Source organism: Miniopterus schreibersii (assembly GCF_964146895.1).
Source record: "Miniopterus schreibersii genome assembly, chromosome: 15".
In the NCBI taxonomy this organism is placed as follows: Eukaryota; Metazoa; Chordata; class Mammalia; order Chiroptera; family Miniopteridae; genus Miniopterus; species Miniopterus schreibersii.
In genome coordinates, this window is record NC_138115.1 from 22,702,017 (window position 1) to 22,713,850 (window position 11,834).

The window sequence follows — 11,834 nt, forward strand, 5'->3', positions numbered from 1 at the left end:
AAAAGACCACAAAAATAAAACCCAGCTCCTCTCCTCCCCGCCTCCAGGCTCAGATTAAATCACCCCTGCTTACCTCCATGAATGTGCTTGGGATCTTCAATGAACTGTGCTTTTTGCTTTCTTTCTGCATGACTAGGGTAACTACATAGAAGTTTAAGTGATTTCCAAGGTCTAATTTTCATAGCTTCATCCGTTGAATCTGAAGCCATCGACCTTTTTCTCCACATTTGCTAAAATCTGGTGCAGTTTGAGTATATGTGAATATGCTGGCTGTGCCTGTAGAGTTCTTGTGTTTTTAGTGATGACATGAAATATAAAGAACAAGCTATTTCCAGGAATGTGTTCTGTATTTTATATCCCAGTGTACCCTTTGTTTTTATTATTAGCTATGAGATTAGACAAAAAAAAAAAAATGGGGCCGCTGATGTGCAATATCCAAGTGAACTTGTGAGTATTTTCTGTGTTGATCTCAGTCCCCCAAGTTGTTTCTTCTTTGTTGCTGTTTCTGAATTGGCCATGTGTGTGCTTTTGTAGAACTGAGGCTGCTTCGTATTCCCAAAGCTTGACCTATGTACAGAGATGATTCTTTAGCAATTTAGGACACAGAATGCAGGGAGCTACTAAAAGTTCTGGGAAGGATTTGGCCATTTCTGCTTTTGGCCTCTCCCAAGGCACCATAACACGAGAATACGAGACCAAATTTAAAATTTCCCTTGAGTCAGTACACTGCCTACAGAACTCTGAGGTGGACTCCTGCTTTAGTTTTCAGCCGTTATGAGAGCCCTCCTGAGTCTAAAGAATAAAGAGCTTTGTCTTTCTTGGGAAGAACTGTCTCAGATATTACCTTATGTGTGTTTGGGGCAAAGACTGCACAGCTGTGGCTCTTAAAGAACCCTTACCAGTTTGTTCTCTTTCCTCTGACATGCAGCTCCTGGGCAATGATGAGGTAGTTACTTAAACCAGGTCTCCAGTTCAGTGCCTCATCTTGCCATCTCCTGGCCAGGCTGGGGATGGGTACCAAGTGGCCTCCTCTAGCACCATGCTTCATGGAAGTTATGCCAGCAGTTTGCCTTTCAGAAGAAATGCTTCTGGCTCTACTTTTACATTCCCTCTCACTTCTATACTGATATGTCACTGTTCTGGATTACCAGGTCTGAGGAATAACTAGTGTTGGCAGTATGTAACATGATTTATGTGTCAAGGGGCACTGCCCTGGTTTTTTCTTTGGTTGCTGGCAAATTCTGAGGCTACAGGGAAATACACTGAGTGTGAATGTTCCTGTCTGTGATCCCTTCTTTAGATGATGATGGCGATCTGTTGTAAATATATACATATATACATTTACACATTTTCAGGTGGGTTGCCTAAAAATTAGGTCCTTAAATACCTCCCAGTCTGATCAAAGGAGAGAAAGGAATAAAGCAACATTTTCCAGAATGGAGGAATACATTTACGTATTTATTTTTTTTTTTTTATTTTTGTCCAAGTGGTGAGCTGATGGTGGTGTTGCTTCTCTGCATGTTCTCAGTGTGAACATCCAGGTGCTTTTCATGTGACATTTGTGAACCACAAATATAAAGTTGCCATTTGAATTCAGTCAGGCTCTAGGGTGGTATCAGCCAAGGTCTCTCAGGGTGGGGGAGAAACTACCCCACACAAGTAGACAGCTTAACCTGACTGTCATGTGACCTCAGGCAGCATGCTAGGGGATAACTCTGTGGCCTGGGGGACATCCGCATCACAGTATAGGATTGCCATCCAGGTGTTTTGTACCCATTTCTTTTCTGATGTTGTCCCCTTTTTTTGTACCGATCCAGCAGGAGAACCTCAGCCAATGCTGGAAGTGTGATTGAAGTACTTCTCTTTTGTGACTCTCTTGTACAGCTTAATGTGCAATAAAGGAAAAGTTATATCTGTCTTCAGTGTTAAGTTGTAAAGTTTCTGGCTGTTCAAGCATCTCTGTAGAGGTGGGAAAGCTTTCAGATATCTGGTACAAGATGCTAAGCTATCAACGTGCAGTATTTTATGAGAAGATGCTAATACAAGCGATACCAAACTTTGGAGAAGGCAAAAACTGGTTAATATAAAATAATCTGCTAATCTGTCATCTTTGCTAGTTATCTAATTTGAACCTGAAACTTAAACATGAAAAATCCCATTTATTCATTCATTTATGTATTTATTTATATGTAACTAACCCTAGTATTAATTGTTAATTGATGATGAAGTAGAGCCCATGCCATGTAGTGGGGATATGGGCTGACAGCCATGGGTGCACAGTGGTGTAGACACAGAATTCTGCCTTTCCCGAGGATACGGGTGTTCTGGTGTTTCTAAGTTACAACACAACTCTTAACTGCTGTTGAGTTTCTATAAGCCACTCCTTGTAGTAGATCCATGGATGTGGACTCTGAGATTGCAACTGAGAAATTAGATCTTCCAGGTCAATTATGCCTCATTTCCACTAATCCATATGTGTTGATGGGGACACCTTTTGATTCCTGAGTATAATAACTGCCCTCAGCAAAATCATAGCCATTGGCACCACACTTACTGCCTATCAATCCCCAGAGGAAGGATGGCTTTTTTCCTTTTCAGGCCACCAGATGATTTTCTGTCTCATGCTGGGAGGATATCCTGGTTTTCTTGGGGTGGGGGTGGGGGTGGGGGAGTCTTCTTTGCCAGGTGGTGCCTACAACATCCTCAGGGGAAAATGGGGCTTGGATTTCTGCAGAATTTTACCATACTCACCTGAAAGGGACTGGAGCCCCTGAGAATGGTACTAAAAGACAAAAGAGTTCCTGGAAACAAACAATTTTGTCATAGTCATGGGCATGAGCTAATGCTAAAATGAAGCTTTGGTGGGGTATGGGAATCAGATACATGTAGGCTCAGAGTAGGACGAAGGTCAGCTCCATAAACACAATCTAAGTCAGTGATTGTCTATGATCATAAAGCACAGAACACTTTTGGAAGAACTTTCTCATCTGTTACCATCTTTAAAACAATACCATCTTGAAAGAAAAGTACAACTAGGCCTTACTTTTTAACAGTTTTATGGTTGAAAACACAGAGGTCCAGAGAATTTTGCTGACTTTCTCAAGGAGTCACTGATAGACTATGTCTTGGGTTTTCTGATTCCCAGACCAGTGCTCTTTCCACTGCCCTGCACTGTGTCTGCTGTGTGGAACTTGAGACCTCCTAGTAAATCATGGGGCAGGTTGGCCTGTACCTGAGGAACCTCTGGGGAAGAGGAGTGCGGTCCCTCTGGTCTGGGGCGTCTTCTGTAGAGAGCTCACCTCTGATTGGAGCTGCTCACCCCATGGTTTCTTCCCTGTCCTCCCGACTTCTGCTGTGACTGAGGTGCTGTGTCTCTGAGGAGAAGCAGTAGTGGTGATTGATGTATGAGAGTAACCAGGGACTCACTCTAGAGCTCTTCAGAGCCTCGGGTGGCTTCTTGTAATAGAGCTTATCCTTTCAGTAATTGACTAACCACACCCTTTGAGACATAGATTCTAATAAGAAAACCCTTTGATATGGTTAAATTATGAAGTTTTTCTTGTACTGAACCTAGGGGGCCCTGGGCAACCCCAAGGAATGCAACCCCCAGGCAAGGTGCTGCCTCCACGCCGGCTCCCCTGTGGACCATCAGTGCCACCTTCCTCCTCTTCTTCCTCCTCCTCTTCTTCCTCCTTCTCGGCTCCTCAGCTGCCGGGCGGCCCCACCACCCACGGAGATGCACCCTCCAGCAGCAGCTCCCTGGCAGAGGCCCAGCCACCCCCGGCTGCTCCACCACAGAAGCCCCAGCCTCACCCACAGCTCAAGTAAGAGACAACTCAGCAGCTCCTTCCCCTCCCCTCTTCCTGCCCTTCCTCACAGACCTTGGGTTCCAGAGGTGCTAGAAAGCACCTTCAATCAGGCCTCTTCCTCCTCTACAGATATTTTTTGGGGGGTTTTGGGGGGGTTTTGGTTTTGGGTGTGTTTTTTTGTGTGTGCTTTTGGTTTTGGGGTTTTATTTTTTTGGTTGGGGGCCTGTTTAGGGTTGATTGGGGAGGATAAGAAAGAGGGAAGTGAAAGTCTAAGGTCTAGCTAGAAGCTCAGACCCTCCCCTTTCTTCCTGGGGAGTAGCAATAAGGCAGAGTTACTACCCCTTCTATTCTTATACTAACTTAGGGTGTTTTTTTTAAAATCCTGTCTCCTACTTTTCCATTTCTTCTCTCTCTCTCTCTGTATCTCTCTCTCTAACTTATTTTTATTCCTCTTCGCTGCCTCTGACTCACAGTTTAGGGTATGCAATCTGCAAGGCTGCCCAGAAGAAAAAGAGGGAAGTAGTAAAATCCATTTCAACTTTTTACCCTCAGCTTTGTCAGAAGGAGGTCAGTTTCTGGTGTGGTCATTGGAGAAGGGCCCAGATAGAGACCCCGAGCAACTCCATCCTCTGGGGTTCCCTCATTCCCAGGAGTCACTCTAGGAGCCCCAATTACACTGTCCTGCTTCAGAGGAAGATATGAGGACCCCTAGGAAACAGTATAGCTGTACTTGAGAAGAATAGCACTTGGGTGTGGGTGGTGGTCAGTTCCACCTTCTCCCCAGAACCAGAGATACCTCTCTTCAATTTCCTCAAACAGTTCTCTGCATCACTGTCAGCACAAACAGCTGCAGCCCTGGGAGATTGGTAGAGATCCATCAGTGCTTCTCAGAGTAAAGTGATGAGAATCTTTAGGGAGAGAGAGGGGGCTATAGGGTTTTGGAGCTCAAATGAGGCACTTTTAGAAATTGTCTAGTCATTGCATAGATGAGAAAACATGGCTCAGAGAGATTTGATTAATTTTGTTTTTCAAGGCCACTCTGCTCATTAGTGGCATAGCCAGGATTAGGACTCAGGTGGTCCAGATGACTATTTCCTCTGAGTCTTCTAGTCCTACATGATAGGAGGCGCACCACCCACTCCTGCTCCCCAGCTCTGGCCAGTGGCACATTTCATATCTTACATGCCCCATAACCTCCCCTCAACCCATTTTTTTTGTATGCTGACTTTTTTTATCTCTCCAACCTCTCATTAGCCAACTTTGGTCCCAGTTTGAGGGCAGATTTTTGGGTTTCCCTGCCACTGGGCTGAAGTTATTGAATACAGCCAGCCTCTGATGAAGGAGGCTTATACCCAGAGCCTTCACCCTGTGGGTGCAGAGGAGTCCCCCCTCCCAGAGACCAGCATGTTTGGGCTCATCCCCAGCCCTAATGAAAGACAGGACATCTGTTCACAGTCACTGCAGGAAAAGAGAAATTGCTCACAATTCTGTAGAATGAAGTTTCTGGGGCTGCACCCTGAATTTAAGGGAGGGCTGGGAGATTTAAAACACCAAGAGAAGAGTTCTGGAGCCAGGAATTGGCAGGAAAGAGACACAGTAGAAGTCAAGAAGGAGAGAAGACAGGCCACTGGAGACACTAGACCTTGTATCTTCTTCTATAGTGCTGGGATTAGCCTCCCCTTGACTTTCTTGCCTTCACAGTTTTTCTCTCTGAATCACTACTCTCTCAAAGGATAAATTGGTTGCTAAAATGTGTGTGATTTGTGTGTTTTTTCCCCCACTAGAAAACTGCCTAATAACCTCATATAGGCCTGATAAGTAGAGTTGTCCCTCAGTATCCACGGGAGATTGGTTCCAGTACCCCCTGTGGAAACCAAAATCTGAGGATACTCAAGTTCCTTATACAAAATTGTGTAGTATATATATAAACTATATTTGCACTTAGGCTACAGCAGGGTACGTTTACACATCTTCATTCACGTGGCTTCAGTGTAGAGTTTGGCTTATGGCAAATTAAAATTTGCTTTTAAGAATTTTCTGGGATTCTTTTTTCAAATTTGTTTGATCTGCACTTGGTTAAATCCATGGATGTGGAGGGCCAACTATGTCTCTTGCCCCTGGACACCTGGAGCCCCACAGACCTCATATTAGGGCTCCTCTGAGGAAGGCTGCAAAGGGGGATTATGTCCATTTTAAGATCACATACACTGAGCATTAGAGGTCGTACTGAGCCAAAAGGTTCTTTTGGAATCGAAGGAAAAAAGCAGAATATAAAAAGCTCTAAAAAGGCCTAGAGATTATTTTACCAAACAGCTACATACCGAAAATAAGAAACCAAATGCCAGGGAGACAATGGCTTGCCTAAGGTCAAGAGTAAATGAGAATGCAAAAAAAAAAAAAAGGAATGAGTGACAGAAACAAAACTTTGACTCAGATCTTCTGATGCTGGCTCCACTACTTGACAATTCATGGAAAAAAGGGTGCAAGAGTCCATGGGCCCCTAGTTAGTACATTTCATCAGAGGGGAAGGATGTGAGTCCTAGATTAGTACTTACCAAGTTGGTGCCTCTGAAATTTAGTCTGCTGGCCCTTTAGCATTAAATAAAAGAAACACCCTCTGAGTCACCCCTTCTTCCTCTGTCCCATTTTTTTCCTCCTTTCTCTTTTTCCTCGTCTTCCTTTTCCCCCTCCTCCCTCTCTCTCAATGCCCCCATCCTTTCCTGTTTTAGCGGCACTGAAGGTGAAGAAAATAGCACAGGAGCCTCTCAGGGTCGTGGCCACACGACCACTGCTGGCTTTCCATCACCATGGTCTCCCTTGGGTGGGAGTGGGGGTTCCAGTTGTGTATCCTCATGTCATCGCCCTTTCCTACCTTGCTGGGAACACCGCCCTCTCACATTCTCTCTGGTTTTTATCTTCAAGCAAGTCGCAGTCCCTGACAAATGCCTTCAGCTTCTCTGAGTCCTCCTTCTTCCGGTCTTCAGCCAGTGAGGATGAAGCCAAAGCAGAGACCATCAGGAGCTTGAGGAAGTCCTTTGCCAGCCTCTTTTCAGATTAGCTCTCCAGACACACGTGGGCATCCGGCCCAACCAGGAAAGGCATCTGAGACATTTGCCAACAACAGTCAGCCACGTTTGGTAGTGATGTCCCATGACCTTGACTTGTGTGGCCCCTTCCTGTGCTCCATTGTGCTAAGTGACGTGCAGCTCAGAAACGACCATGTGAAGGTTTCAGGGCGGGTGCCTAACCAGCGAGGGGCACCTGACATCAGAGAGAATAGAGCTGCTTTCCTGTAGTTATGAGAGCATCCTCTGAGGTTATCGTTTGCTGTGAGTTTAGTGGCCTTATTGTGACAGCGCCATCATGTCTTATTCTTCCTTGTGAAACTAGGATTCCCTTCCTTGAGGATTCCTGGTAGCTTAACCTAGCTCAGAGGCAGTGCTAAGCATGCCCCCTTTTAGTCAGTGCTGCCTATTTGGGGAGTATATCCTTACCCCAAAATACTCTTGATGTTAGGAACTTACCTACACCTGGATCCCTTGTCAGTCACACGTGTTTAACTGTTGAAAACACACCTGCCCAGCACATGAGATTCCTCAATTGCTGTTGTGGTGAAGCACCTTTAGTCTACTGATACTGGAGAGAACAAGGACGTGCAGTTTTCCCCTTTCCCTCCTCTGGAGTGCAGTTCTTATGTGTGTGCTGCAGTGATCTTGAGCTCCGAAGCTGCACTGTGCAGAATGCATGACACTGTAACAGCAGTATACCAAGTTTTGTGTTCATCTCAAAATAAATGTTAAGACCTTTGGTGTAATAAAAGCGGCAGCATTAACCAGCATTTGATTCAGCCATGAGGTATCCCCTAAGCTACCCTTTTGACTGAGAGAGTGTATGTGAAGTGTGTGTGTGTGTGTGTGTGTGTGTGTGTGTGTGTGTGTGTGTTTGTGAGTGCAGGGAAAGGAAAAGCCTAGGAGGGTGAAGCTGTTTGTGTCATTATGTGTGAATGTGTGGGTATGATTGTGAGTGTATGACTATTTCCAAGTGTATGAGAGTATGGCTGTCCTTTAGACACCACTTATGCTGGGCATCCTGACACCTCCCCAGTGAATTTGTTTCCTCCAGTACAGCTGTACTTCCTTCAGTAACTCGGCATTATACCAGTTTTACTGAATATTGAGACTTTCTAATAAGCATAGCACCCTTGCTCCTGTTGCAGCCAAGTTAGACCTACTTGTCTGGTGCATCAAGCTCCTCAACTAAAGCCCACATGGTGGTGCCAATGAGGCTGGACTGACCTGCCCTGGTGAATGGAATCCCACAAGCCCCAGGCATCCTTGAAGAGGCCTATAATGGAGGGTGGGCTCTGAGGGATTCCACTCCAACTTCTTCATGACTCTGGTACTCAAGAGTATGTTCTCCCAAACCACAAATGCTGTGAGGATAAATACATCTGCACTGATAAAAAGAAATCAGTATATTAACATTTTATTGAAATAATTTCCTACATGAGATACCCATTCTACTGACTCAACAAAACACTAATCCAAATGCCACTATCTTGCTAACTCTCCTTACAGTGCCATTATCTTGCTAACATCTCCTTATAGTAGATGCTGAGAGGTCAGAGAATGAATTTCTCCAGTGCTAAGGTCTCCTTTTTACCTCCGCCCATGCTTTCAGGGTTCAAGGATCTAGATCTGTACCTTCTTCTCACACTTAAAAAACAAAAAGTAGAACCTCCCATTAAGTGACACCTCCGGGAGTGGCAGCTCTCCTCCAACCACAGCACACATAACTAAGGAACAAACTACTCACAAACCAAACAAAAGGATGGGGGGTAAGGAACACCTATGCTCAAGGGAATTGATCTTTATAATGGTTTCTTCTATTTCCAACCAAGAGTCTACCCCTTGTAGTCACTTCTATCCCCCTGATTCCAAATACGTCTTAATAGAATTTATTCATTTCATTAAAAAAAGCTTTTCCTGAGCATTTCATGTAAGTATAAACATTGCAATGAGTTCAAGGAAATATTTACTAACATTCCCATACTGCCTACTAAGTTCCAGACAAAATTCTAAGCACTTAACATATATAAAATCATTAATTCCTTCAACCAAGCCTGTACTATAGGTACTGTGATTTTTTTACAAATGAGAAAATGGAGGCACATCAAGATTCAATAACTTGCTCAAGGTCACCCAACTAGTTTGTGGTGGAGCTGGAATTTGAACCCAGCAGTGTAATAGCCGAACTCACGGCCTTGACTACTTTGCTATATTACTTTTATTAATCTAGCAGAGGGAACAAGATGTAATTTTATTAAATTGTACATAATGTGGTAACAAAATAAGAGATGTACACAAAACTTTTTCACATCTATACCCACTTCCTTCACCTATCTATCCCTCCACCCCAGGGAAAGAAAAGGTAAGAGAAGGTTGGGGTGCTTGTTAACATTGTTGACCCCTTATCCCAACCGTGAGTAACATACACAGTGTATCTTATTGTGATCAAATATAATTCTGGTTCTGAAAAAATTACTCATTCTTCCACATTTGATGTCAGACCGAAAACCACAAGTGGCTTATATAGAAAATGAGTCAGCCTGGAACTGCTGGGGTGACAAAAAGGGGAGGAATTTACCATAGATCGTGCAGCACCCTAGTCCAAAGGACACATGGATTCTATCCAACCCTTAGTAATGGGGTGGGGCCAGAGGTAGGGGAGTTCCATTCAGAAACAGTCCTCTTGGTACATAATAAAGATGGTCTCAGAGGCTGGGAAATCTGTCACTCACAACACTCAATAAATATTTGATGAATACCATGATAAAAAATTGATCTAAAGTGGGGATCTCCAAAGATTGGTGACTGTCCATTATAGACCTTGCAACCTTTAGTCTGTAGCTCACTTGTGACCACTGTGCAATCATCTCTGCAGCTCATGGGGATCCCTTACCCATATCTTCATCCCAGATTAATAGAATACCTCACCCTTACCCTCATGGAACTCCCCATCTCCTTGGATCAAGATGAATTAATTCTCATCATTTATTTGTTGACAACTCTTCATTGTGTACTTACTAAGCTCAATAAATTTTGTGGGAAGAGTTATAAAAATGAGTTAAGCAAGGATTCTGCCCTCACAAAATTTTACAGTCCAGTCAGAAGGTAGCATATAAACAAATATTAAGAAGAAAGTGGTAAGTACCATAAGACAAATGCAGTCAAAATGTTACTTTGGAAAAAAACTCAGCTTGATAAGTATTGGTGAGGATATGGGAAATGGAATGCTTACACATTGCAAGGGGGAACATACGCTGGTACTACCATTCCAGGGAACAATTTGGCAATCTCTAATGCACAAACCCTGTGACTCAGCAGTTCCATCTCTAGGCATTCACTCTAGAGAATCTCTTGCACATGTACTCAAGGAGGCAAGTAAAATAGTCTCAGCACCTTTTTTGGAAAATGGAAACAACTGTCTCTAATGGAGGAATTAAAACATAAATTGGTTTATTCATAAATTGGAACACTATATAGGAGTTAAATAAAAATATTTGAGGAATTCAGATAAGTTCAGTTAAGATCTGGAAGGAAAACAAAAAAGATGATCTAAATAAGTGTAAAATGGACAACAAGCAGTACGTATTGTTGGTGTCAAGAGGTGCTGTACGTGCTGGGGTGGTCAGAGACGGTGGCACCCTAGAGGTGAGCTGTGAAGCCACCCACAGGATAGGGAGGCAGGCTGGCTGGGGAGAATGGAATGAGGGCGCAAAGTTCAGTCACTGAATTTTTCAGCTCAAAGTTTCATCTACTTTTATCTTCTCATTTTACAGATGAGAAAACCAAGGCCCAGGCAACTTAAGGAGCTTGTCACATCATGAAGAAAGTTAGTAGTAGAAGCAAATGAGTCTCAGTCCTAGGTGTCTGATGGGCCATTCGGGGACACTGTCCTTTGTGAGGTAAATGTATGGGTTTCATTTCCAGGGGCCCTCTAGGGAGGGAGAGGCTTACAGGAGCATTTCACAGGGGCCAGGGAATAAGTGGGAAGACACAGCGTTGGGCAGTGGAAAGAGCCTGGGCTCTGAAATCAAATTTGAGTTTAAATCCTGGCTTTGCTAATTATTAGCTAATTGACTTTAATTATCAGTCATTTAGCTTTTCTAGGTCTCCATTTTCTCATCATTTAGCTTTTCTAGGTCTCAATTTTCTCATCTATAAAATGAGAACAATACTACCTTTCTGAGGAGGTTTTCTAAAGATTTAAGTGAGTTCATCTCAAGTCTGGTGCTAACAGTGGTTGGCCTGTGAGAGGATCATAAGAAATCCTCTCTGTGTCATAAAAGGAACACCAGTGTAAGCCCCAAAGCCCTCTTGGCCAGGACTCCTCCAGGAGCAGCTGAAGGATGGCCAAGCTTGCCTTTCTTCATCCTGTAACCATGTGGGCCTCTAGGGCAATTTCAGTCCAACTGATCGATGCCTTTTCCTAAGGCTATGACTCTTAAACTGAGTTGGTTAAATTGAGTTGAGGGTAAACACCTACGGAGACAAATGCTGCTGCCTAAGCATCCTGCTAGGAATGAAAGAGCATACACACACACACACACAGACACACACACACAGACACAGACACACAGACACCCCCCCCCCAAAACCACTGCAGCTGTAGAAATGACAACACAAACCCCACATGACTCTAATGGACTAATTTTTAAACGTTCATACCATATGATCATTCCTACAGTGGTGTGGTTTCCTTCAAACAATTCCTTTGGGAGGCTAAACGTTTATTCCACTAAGCCTGCTGCTTATGTTTAGAAAATAATTGCCCTCAGATCTGTAGCTCTTAAATTTGAATTCTGTAACTCTTGGAAGATCAGGAGTTCTTTACCTGGGAATCTGAAGATTCCCATGCAAACTGCTGTGTATTACGCATTTTGGCAGGTCCTCAACACACACACAAAAGATTAAGAATCATTGCTTTAGGGAGTGAATTTTTATTTTTAAAAAACACTTAAAA

The 11,834-nt window shown here is 43.7% G+C and overlaps 1 protein-coding gene across 1 annotated transcript in view; it reads left to right on the forward strand.

Moving 5' to 3' along the window:
• SYN2 (synapsin II) overlaps positions 1-7,646 on the forward strand; it is a 124,811-nt gene extending 117,165 nt beyond the window's left edge. Inside the window, exons 12-13 of the mRNA XM_081160031.1 lie at positions 3,575-3,824; positions 6,732-7,646. Of these exons, the coding sequence (XP_081016157.1) occupies positions 3,575-3,824; positions 6,732-6,867 (386 nt within the window). The 3' untranslated portion in view covers positions 6,868-7,646. The remainder of the gene's footprint in view (positions 1-3,574; positions 3,825-6,731) is intronic.
• The last annotated feature ends 4,188 nt before the right edge of the window (positions 7,647-11,834 follow it).